The sequence below is a fragment of the Leptinotarsa decemlineata genome, unplaced genomic scaffold (genome assembly GCF_025532065.1).
Source record: "Leptinotarsa decemlineata unplaced genomic scaffold, Ldec_3_MD MMD2_tig00026314_RagTag_RagTag, whole genome shotgun sequence".
Taxonomy (NCBI): Eukaryota; Metazoa; Arthropoda; class Insecta; order Coleoptera; family Chrysomelidae; genus Leptinotarsa; species Leptinotarsa decemlineata.
This window is the reverse complement of record NW_027412684.1, coordinates 12,351,623-12,370,750: the sequence shown is the minus strand read 5'-3', so window position 1 is coordinate 12,370,750 and position 19,128 is coordinate 12,351,623. Positions and strand designations below refer to the sequence as shown.

General features: G+C 35.0%; 1 protein-coding gene across 6 annotated transcripts in view; it reads right to left on the bottom strand.

The window, feature by feature from the left end:
- Positions 1 to 19,128, bottom strand: part of Tps1 (Trehalose-6-phosphate synthase 1) — a 74,312-nt gene that overhangs the window by 42,000 nt on the left and 13,184 nt on the right. Inside the window, exon 1 of one of the 6 annotated variants that reach the window (XM_023165049.2) lies at positions 18,719 to 18,942. The exons of 3 other annotated variants lie outside the window; for them this stretch is intronic. In XM_023165049.2, the coding sequence (XP_023020817.2) occupies positions 18,719 to 18,740 (22 nt within the window). In that variant the 5' untranslated portion in view covers positions 18,741 to 18,942. Of the gene's footprint in view, positions 1 to 5,863; positions 6,017 to 18,718; positions 18,943 to 19,128 lie in introns of those variants that run through there. 2 more of the 6 variants (XM_023165047.2, XM_023165048.2) reach the window with 2 other exon arrangements.

The window sequence follows — 19,128 nt, the reverse complement described above, 5'->3', positions numbered from 1 at the left end:
TCAGTGTCATTATTAGATTGTCTGGTGCCTCACATATACTCGTTTTCTTATAATAGTCAGTGGGTTTGGCACATGTTTGGCAATACAGTTGATCATCACCTGTTAAAAGTTTCATTTTCAGATGATTTGGCAATAAGCTTTGCACGGACTGGTTATCAGTCATATTAGGAAACGCTAGTTGAAGTTCCAGAAAATCACATACGTTTTTTCTACCTCTTGAACATTTACTAAGTGGGGATTTTTTCAGCAAAAGATCTACAAACACAAGACGCGATAGACTGTACTGCTCGAAGTGAAATAAAACATATAATTTCGCACTTTTAATAATTTGTAATGGAGTTCTAGACAAAATGTGATGAATAAACATGAAGATTACGACCAGATAAACTGCAGTGATAGACAGAAAAAGAATCTTGTCGGCGGTCGATATCAACTGACCGCCTAAGGGAGCCTCGTTCACCTTCGATATTCGAGGATTGAGTTTTCTGACAATCCCATAGATTCTGTACAAAAATTATTATTGGGGGTCTTCATCAATGCAACAGAATGTGAAACCATTATTTCCAGGAATTTTGTGTTTGTTTTGGAGATTGTGTACAGTCATCTCATCATTGAATTCTGAGAATTTTCTAAAAATAAATTCATTCAGTATTTTGTCAAAATGAACTACTTTGCTTTCGAGTGAATCTGATCTTGAGAAATATTTTTTTGGGAAAAACATCAACAGATAAGGAATTGTTTACCAAAACAACAATATTGAATAGCGGTGACCTCATTTTGATTGTACTAAAAAATATTGATCGTATTGGAGTTTTATTAGTATAGTGTTTTCATTTTCAAGTTTGTAGAACAATTGGAGTATTTTTGAGACATCACTGATAAACGCTCATGGTTTGAGTTTTATTTTTCGAAGTAAACAGAAATAGTTCTGAATTTGGTTTTATGAACCTCCCTCTCAAATATTTATATACTAAGAGAAAAATGCTGTTTTTTGAAACTAGGTATATATTAAATCAAGGATAGAGTCGTATTTCGTGAAAGGAGCGTAAAAGAAAGTGGAAATTTTATCTTGACATAAAGTAATCATTAATTGTAGAAGATATTGTATATGTAATGACACAGTACGTGAAAGTTTTCCAAGGTGAGCAAAGAACTATTCAATGGGGATTTTGAGAAATGCTGATTTTGAAATATCTAGTTAATTTAGTCGTCTATGTGAAGGAATATATGATCTATTCAATTGTACTTGTGTATTCAAACATTTGCAGATCTTTCCAGTCTGATTAGCAATAAATTAAAAGATGGTGAAATTTCCTTCGAAAGTTCAAACAACTAAACATTTAGTCAACTCTAAAGATGGAATCAATAAGTTATCAAAAAGTAGAATTCAGAAACTCATTTGCAATGATTGTGAAGCTTCGTACATTGGAAGGACTTATAGACTTTTGAGAGTTCGTATAATAACAATTATCGAAAATCATCGACTTTATGTTGATGATATACACTACTTTGCACTGACAAGTTGCCAAACAGCGCGAAACCTGTCAGCAAGTGTGTTCCAATAATTGAAAATCTATTGCGGTAGTTGAATTGCCAACAACATATGCAGGAATAACTTTAGTGAAGAATCCTGCACTGACACCTGCCGGATATAATCCAACGCCCTTCGTGGTATTAGCCAGGGGAGTAGTTGTTTTTGATAGCTATCAGTTCATTAACCTACAGTATAGAGAGTTGAGACTGGCCTGAACGAATTGTTCCTTTAGATCATTTGAATATGTTCTATAATTGATTATGACCTTATATATGTATATACTTGACGAGTAAGTAATTCAAAAAAGTATTTAAAGTTCAACTCCAAACAAATTTCACGACTATTACTCACTTAGAGGTATCGCACTGATGATGGCGTAAAAGCAATTCAGAAATAAATTATTTACACGAAATACGACTCTATTCCTGATTTATCAGTCATGTGTATGCAGCTTTAACAATTATCAAACTAGATATTCCACTGAAGCTTATAATTGCCTCTCATAATCCATTTTATGAAATAACTTTTATTGCTGACATCAGATATAATTGCTTCATTTGGAGAATTCCTATAATTTGTGATGAAAAATAGAAAAAAAAATCATTGGAGCGTGATATTTCTTCACCTTTAGATGAAATTGTTGATTTGATAGTTCAACAAATACTGAACTTCTTTGCTTTATTAAATTATGTTTTTGTGAAAAAACTGAAGGATTCCCAAAATTGATCGATGCATTCCATGAAATCGATTTTTCATATTCAAATTCTCTATGAGTGTTGACAATCTCATATGACATAATTTAAATGCCATAGGGGAGCCCAAGCGGGGATTACGGGATTTACTGAAGCGCGGCAGATTGATATACAGGGGGATACCTTGTACCCGGTTGAGTACCCCCACCAAATATGAGCCCCATATATCAAGCCGCCCGTGAAGGATAAAGGATCAGATTAGTAAAAAAAATTGATCATCAGAAATTCTCGAGCGCGTCAGATTATAGTAGGGTGAGTTAATTACATGCTAAAACGTGTATATTCCAGTAATCTGACAATTTGAGAGTGACGTAAAGAAAGGGGAGGGCAGCAAAGTTGTAAAAAAAACGTCATCTTGACATTCTTGAGCGTAGCTAATTTTTTTTTATTTTGAAGAAAGTAATTCAAGGATATCGAAAAATATGTAATCTGACGATCTCCGCAAAACAAAATAGCAAAAATTCGTCGAGAAAGTTTAATGCGTGCAGCTGCGTGATGCCTATACTTGCCTCTCCGCGTTTCTATTCCTTTCTCATTTTTTCTCTATCTATTACTCTCTCACTTCGTCCTCACTCTAAATTCTGTTGCCATGACGCCATCACAGCTGATCACAGAGACTCGCGATGAAGATGATGATTGATTAATCAATTAATTGATGGATGTAGCCGTTACTACGTGGTAGGAAATCATAATGAAGAAAAGAGAAATGAAACTTTCTATGTTTTTTACCACTTTTATTTGTAACTAACGTTACTGCAGTTTCGTCCTAAGTAACTGCAGTAACGTTAGTTACAAATAAAAGTGGTAAAAAACATAGAAAGTTTCATTTCTCTCTTCTTCATCAATCAATCAATTGATTATGGAAAATTAAATTTTTTTGAGCATTTTTTTTATAAGAACAAGTATTCTACTTAAAAAACATACACGTATTTATTTGCATGCTATTTCCTGAGCTTTTCAATTGATTGAGTTCAATGATTGAAAAAAAAAAAAAATTTCAGATTAGGCGAATCCCTCTAGATAATCGTCAGATTATGAGACAGCACGTCTAAAACATAAAGATGAACCATATATATCTTAATCTGACGCGCTTGAGTATTTCAAAATGACGATTTTTGCACATTATAATGATGGCCGCGAGTTTGCGTCAGATCGAAATCGTCAGATTATTGAATGAGAGCTTTTTTTGGTGCACTCAACACCCTCTTAGAAAATCTGACGTGCTCGATTGAATATTTTTTTCATTTTCAACCCTTACGTGCAACCACCCACATCATGCAAACGATCAGATTAACATTCCAACATTATTAAAACTATGTAGGACATTGATGGTATCAATATCTGACGCGCTCGAATATGACCATGCAACAGTTTTTTTAACATATTTAATAATCTATAGCAGCTTCCCCCACCGATGAAAAGGTATATATTATATAACATTTTCTTCTTCTTATTATCTAAGCTTTTCAACCTGATATGTCTCAATGACGCTCGAGTAAATCCCCATTTTGCATCGTGGGCTCCCCTGCTATAGCAAATGCTGAATGCTTGTTTTTGCGATGATTACGACAGAATAAATTTGATATCAAATAAAAATATTCATAAAAATGTTTCGAAATAGACGTGTCCATGTCGTAAAAACAATCGAAACTCCTTTGTTACTGATTTTAAATGAAATTGAGTTCATTCGGTATGTAATTTTTCTACAGTTGAAGAAATGAAGGCAAAATAGACGTTCTGAAAACAACACAATCAAACAGAGATCAAATATGTATGTAGAGGAGAGATACATTCGTCCTAGAAAATAAATATTTCGAAATAAAACATGGAAATATTCATCTCTCCCAAATACCTACATTGTAGGTTCTGGTAAATTCCTGCCGGAAAACAACTACTTTCCCGGATAATACCATGCTGTGGTACCTCGAAACCATTCTGTGGCTGATCTGCGAGACTAACATATCTTGCATATACGGCTGTCGGATATATTTCAATATCCAGCGTGGTATTAGCTAGGGTAGTAATTGTTTTCCGGCAGGCATTCACCAAAAACACGGTGTTGGTAGTTGGGAGAGATGAATATTTGATTCCATTTCGAAACATACTCAAACTTTTATTGACGATTGAGTTTGAAATGAGTGAAGCTCTCCCAAACTGTTCTCTAATACGAGTGTCGTAGTCAACGTAAGTCGAGTCATGAATTTTGCATTTTCATATATTTACTGAATAAATTATTGTTCCACATGATACAATGTCAAAAAGTAGAGGAACATTTTATTTTATGGGATACTCACGGATTTTCGCGATTTTTTCTGTGATGATACTACGTGATGGTAGGAATTCAGGACACTTCTTATTTTTTGTCGGACTCAATTAGTTTTCGAGATATATCCTGTCAAAGTTTGTATGATGTCATATTTCACCTTTTTTTTAGCAATAAACGATTGCAATTCACATATTTCTTTATTCAACACATCTTTTTCCATATCATCGCACTTTTTTCTATCCGTTTTCATTCACTAATTGCCAAGTTTTTCGAAATTAGATTGAAATTCCAAAATTGTCACATGCTAACTCAACCTAATCTAAACCGACCTAACCTAACTCAGTCTAACCTTACTTTAGAATTTTAAAAAACTATATATTCTCAACATCTAACCTGACCTCCAAACTCCAAAAGGAACGTATTTTCGAATATTAACTTTTGTAAAAACTATCTTCTCTCAAAATCTAACCTGACCTTCGAATTCTAAAAGGAACGTATTTTCGAATATTGAACCTTAATGCAATTTATATAAAGTGATTTGTGTGCACCTGACAAATTATGGAATTTTATTCTAATTTCAGGAAACTCGGCAATAAGTGATTGAAAAGAGATAGAAAAACGTGCGATGATATGGAAGAAGTTGTTTTAAATAAAAAAAATATGTAAATTGCAATCGTTTATTGCTTTTAAAAAAAAGTAAAATATGACATCATACAAACTTTGACAGGCTATATCTCGAAAACTGATTGAGTCCGACAAAAAATAAAAAGTGTTCTGAATTCCTACCATCATGTAGTATCATCCCAGGAAAAATCGCGAAAATCCGTGAGTATCCCATAAAGTAAAATTTAGCCAAAAGTAGTTTTCGTACTTTTTCGGAAAAATAAATTTGACTGGAACAAAATGCACATTATTACTAAATATAACTGTCTGTTAGAATGCTTGATTAACCTAAAAACCACCGAAAGAATTTTCATATGGTATAGTTCAATTATGTTTCCTGTGAATTGGTTATAATATGAAATGTTATCCGTATGTAGTCGGGGCGGCGGTGTTACCCGTCCTGAGCTGGGGATAAGAAAAATTGAATCATACTTTCCACAATACATCTTCTCATCTTTCTCAGCTTGAATACATTTGGTATTGAAGTTTTTACCGAATAGGCAGATCATTTCCAAATTTAACCGCGGAATTTTCCACGAATCAATGAAGTAGTCCAATATTCTAGTTGGGTTAGGTTAGTTACACCAGCGAAGTATAAATAAACAACTATTTAAAGCTTTCCACTCTATCTACTGACATAAAACTTACTATTAAAATCGCTGAGGGAAGGAATACGTGGATATTTTCTCCACAAACCCATTTTCAGTAACACAAATTCTACAACTTGCAACTTTGAGTACGGCCTTTTCCAGGATGAATGGATGGATATCTCTTACCGATGGAAATCACTGTTTGGCATTGGTAGGACCTTGAGCGGTGTTGCCAAGTGTTCCTCGGCGGAAATCAATGTAGATTTACTACTCATTCAACTAAATGGTCACAACGACATTAAGTAGTTTTATCATTCATTGCTGTGTGAAGTTTTCCATAATCTATATACGTTCATGGATGAAGATTTTTCGATTTTGTGTATTTTCTTTGTTTCGTTGTGGTGTTGTGTGGATGCGTACAAACACAAAAATGGCTTACTTTGAGAAAAAGGAGGCATCAAGTGAAGAAAAGTTCAACACCAAGAGTGTTTATAGTTAGAAAATACTCGTATGAACTCACAGTTCCACCGGAAGAACCACACGCTGAGAAAATCGCATCGAAAATGTTGGGAAACTGGAAAACCAAAATACATGGGGGGAGGATCGCATTGGTGTGAAGGAGAGATGGGAATTGAAAGTAGGTCACTCCACAATCTGTCGACTTTATAGGGGATGGCCGTTGCACCTGGAAATGTTGTTTTATTTCAATTCACTAGAGTGAAAATCACAAAAGGAATCTGGAGAGTTTATCACCGATCATAACAACCGACTGATTGAATATTATTTAGTGTTTTATCGGAGTTTGAAAGCAAGTGTAACCGTTGCCTACCTTATTTCATAAAAAATAATAATTTCAAAATTGTTTCACAAACATATGAACACTGTTTTCTTCTATACCTGAAGTTATCTCGTCCAACCTCTTCATGTTTCCAAAAATAGTCTTATGAAGTTCCGGAATGAATGAAAGGGTAAATTTTCTACAAACATCCTGAACATTCTACAGAATCGAGGTTCTTCATAAGAAACAAGTGGTACTCTTCAGTAAAATCTATAACTTGAATAAATAATCCTTGTAACCAGTGAATTCTTCAATAACATTTGGTAATTGTGGCATTCAAATTACTTATAACTATCATTTTTCACCCAAACAATCTGCCAAAACACCCCAGCCAGTGTCATCGAATACGATCGCTCTGGTGAAATTACCTGTGTCCTTTGGATCATTCGGCATTCCATAGAATCATCCTGAGTACTTATTTTTTCTCGAAAACAGTTCTACCTCATTTAATGTCATGATAAGCTGTCGAACCACTGTACCAATGGTGGCTTAATATTACCTTCATCTCGAAAACATTCTGTCCGAAAAAGCACCTTAGGCTTTTCGGTATTACTGAATCAAATAGTATTATTTCCAGTGAAATTATTTTGGAATAACCTAATCAGTGCCTATGAAGGATGCTAAAACTAGTACCGAACTCTAGTTACTACAAATATTCTGCCAAATTTCATAAAAATATTCAAAGTCATTACTTTTTTTCCAAGGAGATTCATTCAGCTGAAAAAATATTCGTTTTTTGACGAACATATTACTGAACTCGACAAAAGTCTATTCCACTTAAAACATTCCAACTCGTTTTTTATATATTTGAGAGAAAATTTGGTATTTGCTGTTTTTCTCAAATATTGAAGGAAAACGAAATTCAATTGAAAACGAAAAAAGGATGAATTGAAGGGGTTATATTTTTAGGAGTGATTAATTTTTGGAAAAGAAAGTTTTTGGCTTTCTACTACTCCATCTTGATACAAAAAAAAGGGATGAGGGAATCTTCCAAAGATAGGAAGGAAGTAATCAATTTGAGAATAAGTAACTCCATACATGGATGTGTAGATCATACAAAGAAGTAACTTTCAGACAAAAACTGAAAGAAAGTCCTCCTGAAACAGCTACTTTCATATAAACATTGAATTACACGAAAGAAAAAAATTCTTTCGAAACAAATACTTCTATATGAACACTGAATTATACAGAAGAAACTTTTCTCTACTCAGTTTGTATTTCAAACATTCGTTGTGGAATAAAAATCAGATATCATTCACATGAGTTCTACTTTGAATGAATGGAATAAATTGCACTTACTTGGAACACTGTCACCCTGTCACTGTGAATGAATGAATGACAATGTCATCGATGACATAAGCACATCAAGCTTATTCCGTGACATAAAAAAAATCGTAATTCATGAATGAATTGCGTGTATTTTCTATAATGTTATTCAATTTGGTACTGAAGAGCCTTGGGGCAAGTGTCTTAAGGCGAAACATTGGTGTATACCAGTGAGGGTGACAGTGTTCCATGTAAGTGCAATTTATTCCATTCATTCAAAGTAGAACTATTGTGAATGATATCTGATTTTTATCCCACAACGAATGTTTGAAATACAAACTGAGTAGAGAAAAGTTTCTTCTGTATAATTCAGTGTTCATATGAAAATTAAAAAGTTCTTTCTGTAGCAATCCATACATATATCTTCAAAATTTCCAAACTTGGGATAAATGAAAGCAAAGAACTTTACAATCAGGGAATTAGGGATAAACTGCTTGCCAATCCTAACGGATCTAGATCTTTCAGGTCGGTACCTGATGCTGTTAATCAGAATGATTCAATTGCAACAACAGCCATAGAAAAAGAACATGTACCAGCTGAACAATTTGAGTTCCACCCCACAGTCGATTTTCTGGCAAAGGCACCACCTAATATTTTTGTTTTTTAATAATAATAATTATGTTTATTGGCAATCTCAAAATACAAAATACGATGGACATTACGTTACAACAGAAAATAAACAAGGGCAGGATTAATTCCACTAAAACCGATTTAGTTGTGCGTGGAAGGGTTTTCGGTTCTTGTATTGCTAACAGGTGTGCTACTTGCACGGGTATAGACATTAAAAACTAATTTATGATAAGAGTGATTTTTTTAGTAAAATCTTACAGCTACTTTGAAACATTATGGATACGGTAAAAACCTTATAACTCTTTTCGAGTTCGGATATGTTTTTGTAGATGTATACGATTATTTGATGCATATACAGTTGTCTGAGGTCGAGTATACCTGTTCTTGGAATAGTATATTGGAGGAGTAGTTGTTTTTTTGGCATAGATTATTTTCAAAATTTTTTTTTGGAGGACATTCAACTACTTCAAATGGGTTTTTAACTGAACCACCCCAGCTGAGAATGGCGTATTGTAGCCTTGATTGAAAGAGAGCGTAGTATATCTTTTTAGGTAAGTCATGTCAAATATGTTTTTTAATTTTCTGAATCTATATAATAAGCATCTCAATGTCTTCGTTATATTCGTTATGTGAAGATCCCAGCGTAGGTGTTTATCTATTGTTACTCCTAAGTACTGTATGTCGTTTCGCGAATGTATTACTTCCATATTTCCATTATTTTCTACGTTCAAATTATCAAAATTGGCAAACGGGATGAAGAATATTTTTTCAAAATTGACAGTTAATATTTGTGACACTATTTTTCCCACACTAGTATTTCCACAGCGTTCTAGTCAGGTGAATTTTGAAACAGCTCAATATCAACAAGGCGTCTGGTTTTGATTAAGTGCCAGTAAGTAACAATTGCAGACTTTTCAACCTGTCTTAAAGAAAGGGGTTTTATATTTCGTCCTTCACTCCTACCGTTTTCAGTTATTCTATGATTGGCACTGATAATGGTTTCGCAGGTGTATACAATTTTCACTCAGTAAACTAATATATTGCTATTCAATTAATGACCGAAACAAATGATTAGAGAAACAGTTTCAAGAATCATTCCTAAGTGGTATCTCATTATTTTGCAGATATTTGGCAGCCCTGTGTGCAAACTAACGCTCACTTCGGTTCTGAGGATGCGCCTAGCATTTGTGTTTGTTGCGTATGGAAAATTCCACTGAAGACAGAAACCAAATAGAGATGACAAATTTTCCATCCACTGCTGAATGGTGCATCGACACAACGCTATTTGTGTTTTCGTTTGTTTTCATTAGCACTGCCAATTCAATGCTTTTGTGTATACTCGTATCTGTTTATAAGTTTATTCGTGATCGTTAACGCAACGGATACAGTAATTATTTCATAGGAAATTTTGATTTTGAATTTGTAGTTGTTCATGTGGGTGTGAGAAATTATGGTTTATTTTTAAATATTGAATGTCACGTTAAATACTTTTGACTGGTTATATTTATCAAAGAAATCAACTAGAAAAGTAACAGAAACTGAAAATTCATAGACAATACGTACATATATATAAATGAGGATGTTGATTTGAAACTTCCCAAACTTAACACCCTTAATGGAAAGAATATGGAAACACTAGTCTAAAATGAATCTATTGAAAACACTCAAGCATCATCAGATATGTCTATTGATGTTTTTCCAATGTAGGTACTCACCATCTTCCATCAAGAAAATAATGTAAAAATTAATTTTATTTTCAAACGGACAGTTTCAAAAATTTTCAACTCTACCGATTCAAGGTCATCATTATTCGAATAAAAACATATCGATTGTTTGAAGGTGATTGACAATATTTCATTAGTTCGGACTTCCATTGTCTGATATTATATAAAATGATTTGAAATCCTTGAAGGAACTAATAAAATAGCAAATATATTAGGCAAATATTAAAATAAAAATGAAAAGTTGAAAGATTCCAAGCCAAGTTACTTTACGACGTTTCGATTGTTAGTAATCACAATCGTCTTCGGGTGATGAAGATTGTGGATACTAACAATCGAAACGTCGTGAAGTAACTAGACTTGAAATCTACTAACTTTTCATTTTTATTATTTGTTCAATTGTTCTATTTTTACTTTATTTTATTTCACTGTAAAATATTCAAGGAGGTGATTTCTCATCGAAAAAAAGATAGGATCTTTCATATACAGAAATTCCATTGAAGCATTCCTTGTTAAGATACATCCCCTTATAGGGAGTACATGAAATTTATATAACAATTTTTTTCACAAGCACTGAAAAAGTTACAATATTGAAATTAACTTGACGTTTTGTACTACCAAAAAAACACTTAGCCAGTAATTTATTTGGTTTACCCCAAGGGGTGGAAAAGGCAACCCCTAAAATTTATTTCCAATGTAACTTTCTGTCTTATTATTTGTTTACCATTTAAAAATTCATTTTCAATAGCCTGTTTCATTCTCAACAAAAATGTTTCTAGAGTTTTTTCCCAAAATGAACCAGTTCGCAGCAAAAAATTATTTTACGAACAACTACAGAGATACATCGTCATAAATGCGAATATACGAAACTGATCTAGTAGGTCGCTATTAACTATAGTGATAATTAAATTGGTATGACGCTGTCAATTTGTGAATTTTCGAAATTGAATTAATACTAATTGTGTGTTGTTGTTCTGTTCTTAATTTGTTATTTTAATAATTCACTTGTTATTAAAATGGCATACACAAATGAGGAAATGGCTGTTTACGGTCCGTTGCAGGGAAATGGGTTAGAAGCTTGTAGAAGATATGCTGAAATGTATCTTCAACGACAGCATCCTTCACATAGAATATTTCCTCGACTTACACAGGATGTTGGCGCCATCGAGAATTACGAACACCACAGCTTGAGGAAGCAGTACTTAATTTGATTGAAGAACAGCCTACTACCAGTACTAGAAAGAATGCTTTCTAGCTAAATGTTGATCATATGACGGTATTTCGAATTTTAAAGGAACAACTCTCATACCCCTACCATCTGCAACGAGGACAGGCACTGTTACCGCGAGACTTTCCGAACCGTCTTGAATTGTGCAATTGGATGCAGGACATGATTATATGAAATTGTGACTTTCTGAAGACGATGGAATTCACAGAATTCTCTTAACGCGTGGCTCGGAGTTATTGGGGATGATTTAATTGGGCCTCATTTTCTACCTCCTCGATTAAATGGTGATACATACGTTCAATTTTTAAGAGAAGTGCATCCAGTACTGCTGGAGGAAGTTCCCTTGGGCGTCAGAAGGGATATGTTTTTTATGCATGATGGGGCTCCCGCCCATTTTAGTAAAGTAGCATATTCAAATCAGTGGATAGGTCGAGGAGGGCCACAGAACTGGCCCGCTCGATTCTCGGATCTCAATTCTCTCGATTTGGGGCCATTTACAACATTTGGTTTATCGTACTCCTGTTCGCGATGTAGAGGACTTAAGAAACCGCATCATCAATGCGTGCAGGGTAATCAGAGGTAGTAACTACAAAATAACAATAAATCCAGTTCGCATTTATGACGATGTACCTCTGTAGTTGTTCGTAAAATAAATTTTTGCTGCGAACTAGTTTATTTTGGGCAAAAAACCCAAGAGACATTTTTTATTCAGATTGAAACATGCTATCGGAAATAAATTTTTAAATGGTAAACAAATGATAAGACAAAAAGTTTCATTGCAAATAGATTTTGGAGGTTGTGTTTTCCATCCCTTACAACCATGGAGTGAACCAAATAAATTACTGGCTAAGTGTCTTTTTGGTAGTACAAAACGTCAGGTTTATTTCAATATTGTAACTTTTTCAGTGCTTGTGAAAAAAATTTTTATTTAAATTTCATGTACTCTCTATAAGGGGATGTATCTCAACATGGGATGCTCCAAGTAAGTTTCTTTATATGAAATATCCTATCTTTTTTCGATGAGGAATCATCTCCTCAAATGTTTTACACTTATTCAGTTACACCCTGTATAATTGTTGTTTTCAGCTATTTTTTTCAATTCTTCTTTTTCATTAGTTCTCTCAGAGATATCGAATGATTTTGTATAATATCGGACGATAGAAGTACGAGCTAATGAAAAAACATATCGAGTTTCATCTTGAGTTACATCAAAAGTGATCCAGTTCCACCTTTCATTGTGATTTATGTTCGAAAAGTGTACCTGACATATACTGAAACTGAGTTCTGAGGAAGCTCAACTCTCTCACAGGAAGAATCAGCTTTCCACAAATAGTGGGAAAATTTCAAGGCAATACAATGAAAAAAAAATCGAAAATACGTAAATTGCGTCCCTATGAAATACCGTTGAAATAAAGTTTTGTGAAACCGTGTCCTAGATACCATTTTTCGAACAGAATCTACACGGGCATCGCTCTCAAGAATCTCCAGTAAAAATTATGTTGTCACACAACATACAGGATAATTTTCATTGAATTTTCATTCAAATGTCAGATCAACTATTATCGTTATTATATGACTCATGTCATTGAATTGTTGAATAGTGATGCAACAATATATCACTTGAAAGGGCATGAGAAAAGACAAAAGATTTCTTGGAATTCTCACTCATCATAGTTTGAATCGAACAGAATATCATTGAAATATATCAGCAAGGAAATAATTGATTGTCAATTTATAGTCGTGCAGTACATATCATTGGATTTCGAAACTGAAGTTGAATACATGAATAATGGATAACAGGAAAGTCGCAGTCAGAAAAAAGGAACTACATCGAGTAGTATTGAGATTGGTATATGTAATACTTGTATTTTTCAAGTATCCCCGTATTCCTGGGAGCAAATTTCAATAGTATTTGAATGAAACAATCTTTTGATAGCTATTTGCTCAATTGTTGCGAAACATTTCCACTCGATAAACAGATTGATTGAAATCGTTTGATTATTGATTGTGGATTGTTGCAGTGGTTTGTGAGCGACAACAAAGTTTTTAAAGTATTTTCATACAGTGCATTTCTTTAATGTCCCCCCTTTTATTTTTTGAACGGGTCAACTCAAAACACTGAAATTGGGGATAATGAAATTAATGCATGAATACTTTATTTTGAAGTGAAATTGACCGATGATTCTTTCAAGATGACGACTGGGCGCCGTTTGAGAAAAAAATTAAATGAAAAAGGGGGTCTTGTAATGCATCATTTTGAAGTGAAATTGACAGATGAATCTTTCAAGATGACGACTGGGCGCCGTCTGAGAAAAAAATTGAATGAAAAAGGGGGTCTCGTAATGCATCATTTTGAAGCTCCTGACGAATACTTCACAACCCTAGAATATGAAGTCAATATTTTTACCTACTACAAAATGGCGGAATAATTTCCTGAAGTCAAACACATTAATATCGATACTCCTAGAAATATTCCTTTTTATCTGCCTTATGACAATTCCAACAACACGATAAGGTTTGTTAAGTTATTTTTTGTTTATAAAAACGACAAAAAATGTCAGTATGACAATGAACATTGTTCAGTTAGAATATTCCAATTTAGTATTCGGTGCGACGCGTAACTTTCACGAGACCGAAAGGATTTTTAATGAACGTTTTCCGAATCGGCCTATCTGTAGAAAATATTTGAGGAAACTTGGTTCCAAATTCACAACTACCGGTAGTGTAACAAGAAGCCCCCAGGTCATCCGTCTATTCCGGAAGAACAGCAAGTGCAAATCATTGGTGAGATGGTAGTAAATCGGTAACAGTCTACTTATTCCGTCGCGAATGTTTGTGAGGTGTCTTCTACTACTGTGTGGAGACCTTTGAAGAGGAATAAGTATCGTCCATACAAAATTCAAATCGTACACCAATTAACTGAAGATGACCCTGATCGAAGAACAGAATTCTGCGAAATCATGACGAAAACTATTGCAAGGCATCCTACCTATTTCCACAATTCTTGTTTTAGTGGCGAATGTACATTTTTTTCAAACGGCAATGTTCACAGACAAAATTACCGTTATTGGAGTGACACCAACCCTCACGTGTTTCGGGAAACACGTACCTAATATACAGATGAAGATGGAGCACCACCACATTACTCTAGATAAGTAAGAAACTATTTAGATACTACTTTTTTCCGTCGTTGGATTGGCCGTCGAGGTCGTACAGAATTGCCAGCCCGCTCGCTAGATTTGACACCTTTGGCAGAGAATAATAAATATTTGTAGAGATTTTGATGTTACTATGTTTGAAAATGTTCGGCGTGGAATATCGGATAGGCTGTTCGTATATCAAGAAGTTCAAAGCAATCATTTCGAGTATTTTTTGAACTGACCTCAAGCTTATTACCTCATATTATGTAGTTAAATGGCAATGTATTCAGGCAATTATCAAAAGTTCCGCCATTTTGTAGTACTTGAAGATATTGACATTATATTCTATTGTTTTTTTCGCAGATGGCGCCCAGTCGCCATCTTGAAAGTTTCATCTGTCAATTTCACTTCAAAATAAAGTAGTCATGCATTAATTTCATTATCTCAAATTTCATTTTTTGAATTGACCCGTTCAAAAAATAAAAGGGGGGGACGTTAAAGAAATGCACTGTTTATTATGATTTGTGAAGAGATTATTCAGTATCTCTCTGGAAAAAGTTAGATTAGAGGAATAGTTACTGTGAAGTATAAAAAATAATGAGTGTCAGCATTGCAAAATTAAAGTCAAATCAATATTCGGTAATTTCGGAGAAATACTTCAGAAATCTAGAAGGCCATTTGAATATTTGAGGAGTAATTTGACATAGATTCGAAATAGGGAAAAATTGAAAACAACATAATGTGATGATGATATCCAAAAACATAATTATTTTCAATTTGTCGAAAAAATTGAAGTTTATACACCATATTCTGTACATTCATGATCTACCTATATCATCATTATCGACAATGAAAGCAAAAAATCATTGGATGAAAAATATGATAACTCAGCGGAGGTATGAGGCAAATTTCAAAGCAAAATTGATGATATATTTGTAATAGTTACACACATAGAAAAAAAAGATAACGAGTGTATTGGAGACAATGAAAAAATTATATGGTGGTTGTGGGGAAATTGAAAACTTATGCAAAAAGGAAGAAGATGAAAAGTGGTTTGGTATTACTTTATCAATATCTGAATCGATAAAAGTGAAAAGAAATCGACTGGTACTGCAAAAATTGATGGAAAAAATAAGTAACTGATTGAATAGTTAGCCGAATGTCAATTTGAAAAATCACCTCTGAGCAGGTACTGATCGAATGAATTATGGTGAGTAATGAAGAAATTGACATACTATTTCACTAGATGAACAAGAGGAATATATAATTGAAGGCAATAAAGGCACACGACTTTATACAATCATATTTTTCTGGAAGATGTCAAATCGTAAACATTCATGAAAATTACCAACAAACTTGTTCTGTTAGAAATCTCATTACTCAAAGAGTTCCACAGATGTCTATCCTTGGAACAATATTATTTCTGATATACGTCAATGACCTTCCACAGTCACTTGGTGCAGGTCTAGTCTGTCAATTCGCACATGATACGTCTCCACAGAGTTGCAGGCTCTGAGACTGGTCGGAAATACCATCGCAGAGTTAAATAGGAATAAAAAAGTCCATCTAGTCTCATTAGACATTTCGAAGGCCTTCTACCGTGTTTGGCATGAAAGCCTTCTACACAAACTAATCGCGTTCGACCTGCCTCGGGGCTTGATCCGGTGGATTGGGTCTTTCCTGAAAAACAGAACATTCCAGGTTAGAGTAGAGGGCTCTCTGACTAATAACAGAGAGATCCTCGCTGGAGTGCCACAGGGGGCCGTGCTCTCTCCCACGCTCTACTCCGTTTACACCAGCGACCTTCCGAGGTCCAAGCATGTGAAGGTAATTTTGTACGCCGACGACATGGCTCTCCTCTCGTCTTCCATGGGTCGGGAGCTCGGGATCGTCTATATGCAACGTGCATTGGGCGACCTCGAGCGTTGGTACCTCGAGTGGAAGATCCGAGTGAACCCGGAAAAAACTCAGGCGATAACCATGGGAAGAACGACATCTTCTCCGGCTATGAAAGTGAGAATCTCTGTAAGGGAGATTGACTGGCAGACGCGGGTCAAGTACCTCGGTCTTCTAATAGACCGTAGGCTCACCTGGATCCCGTACCTGTTAAGCGTGAAGGCAAAAATTCAGGGTCGGTTGGCAAGCCTGTACCCTTTGATTGACAGAAAGTCCAAGTTAGGCCTAAAGAATAAAATCACGATCTATAACACGATGTTCAAGTCTGTCATCATGTACGCTTCAGGCGTTTGGGGACAAACGGCTCCGACTAACATCTCCATCCTGGAGACCTTACAAAATAAAATTCTACAGATGATTGTGAATGCTCCGTGGTTCGTGCGGAATGAAGCCATCCGCAGAGATTTAAAGCTTCCTTCCATTCAGCAGTCCATCCAGTCGAGGAATCGGTGAGTTTTAGATTACGGTGAAAATCACGACAATCCGTTGGTCAGGGAAGCTATAGATTATGCTGTAGACGACCCCTCTCGATACAGAAGGCCCCGACACTCTGTCGAATGAGGCCCCTATGTCCTCCGTTAACAGATGAATAATATCTTCATCCATCTCACCTCAGCCAAGTAGGGGTACACCACGAAGGGTGGTATGGATGTCTGAGGACTTTCATGCCACCATCACAAATCAGTCATGACCCATTCGTCCCTCTGACGATAATCAGCCCAAAGGGTAAGGGAGCAAGGCTCCAGCCCGACATAAACGACGATGACCATCGACATGATACGTCGGTAACAGTGTCTGGATCCGATTCAAAGGTTCTCTCCAGAGGGTTATCTTAGGTAGCGGAAAAAATGTACAAGTGGGGAACGAATTAAAATTGAACACAAACAAAATATAACTAATCCATTTCAGAACTTTCCAAAATAGACAGCAATTCATTTGTGTCAAATTGGATCATACATCTATTCCAGAAATGAACGATTTCAAATTTTTGGGGGTCACAGTTAATAGCAGTTTCAGATGGGACACACACGTCAATGAGCTGAACTCAATCCTTTGTTCTGCAGCAGGAGCAATTAGAGCAACAAGGGACCAAGTCTCGTTGAACACCATAAAAGTATGGATAATAGTTCAGTCTATTATCCAATATGGCATTATATTTTGGGGCACATCTATTATGGCGAACAAAATATTCAAAACTCCAAAAGTATATAATTCGCTCTATGTTAGGTAAAATTACCTTATGGTTCAATATGTAGACCATACTTTAGAAAATTTGCTCTTTTAACCGTCCCTTTTTATATTTATTTCAATTAGTAACTTTTACAAAAAAAAGACCACGACAAATATCGTTTTGCTCTGGTGATCAAGAAGGACTACATCAGGCTTATTAGCTTGTATGAGCCTGAGGGTGGAGAACGTGGTGGTGGTGGACTAACTGCCGAAACAGCCTGAAAATTGAATGGGCATTTGGCAATGATACTGGTAGTGTTAATGAATGCACTGTCCGACGTTGGTTTGCAAAAACGGTGTGTGAGATGGCGGAAGAACTGAGCTCCCATGCTCTTTTGGTGGTTTAAAACGTATTGAAAACGTCAAAAAGCTCGAAACGTGGGTGCTCCATGATTTGAACGATCGATAGAAATTGTCATGTTAAGAGGTTAATTTCTCTTTGCTTTTGCGCTATCAAAACGTCCTTTTTTCATTCGGATCGTCGGGCGTGATGAAAAGTAGATCCTCTTCGACAATAGGAGACGTTTCAGGACAGTGGTTGATGGTCACAGATGAACCATCCAGGCATTTCCCTGTTACGTTGGCAAAAGTGCACAACCCAATAATTCAATAGGTAGGTTTTCACTGTGACTTGCGTAAAATATATTTAAGATATGTATGTATACCTAGCCAGTAAACTTATCTTTGCGAATATTGTAGTTTCATTGCAAAATGACTTTCGAAAAATGGTGTTTCGATATTTCCGACTTAAGATTGTTTGTTTTCCAAAAATTTCAATTTGGAGTTCAATTTCATGATCAACGTATTACAATGAATTAAAAAAAATCGAACTTTGATTTCGTAAAATACTCATCATCTTCTGGTTATTTCCATTACACAAACGATTTTTCATCTTTCAACTCACCACTTTTGCTACGGAAATTCATTCCAGTCGGTCCTTATGATTCTTTTGATGAATATGATAGTTTCTTGATTGATTTGCATTGTACTTCGGAATAAACTCTGTATGAGAAACAGCTTCACATCTTACTTCTATTGAATGTTCTTAGAAGAAGCCGTTAATGATGAACTGAACTGGGAATTTTGAATCAATGTGACATGAACATGTCTCTCTGATACTCTGACATTCATGACATCAGCATAATCAACGGGGTATTTTCAAAAAGTTTATTCTAAGTTTTACAAATGGATGACTGAAAACCAGATGCGGCCATTAATTCTCAAGTATAGAAACGAATAATTCTAACATAAATATCGAAATAATTCTTCAGGTGAGTCAAATATCGAATTTGTTTTGCGTGAAATTAGAACTAA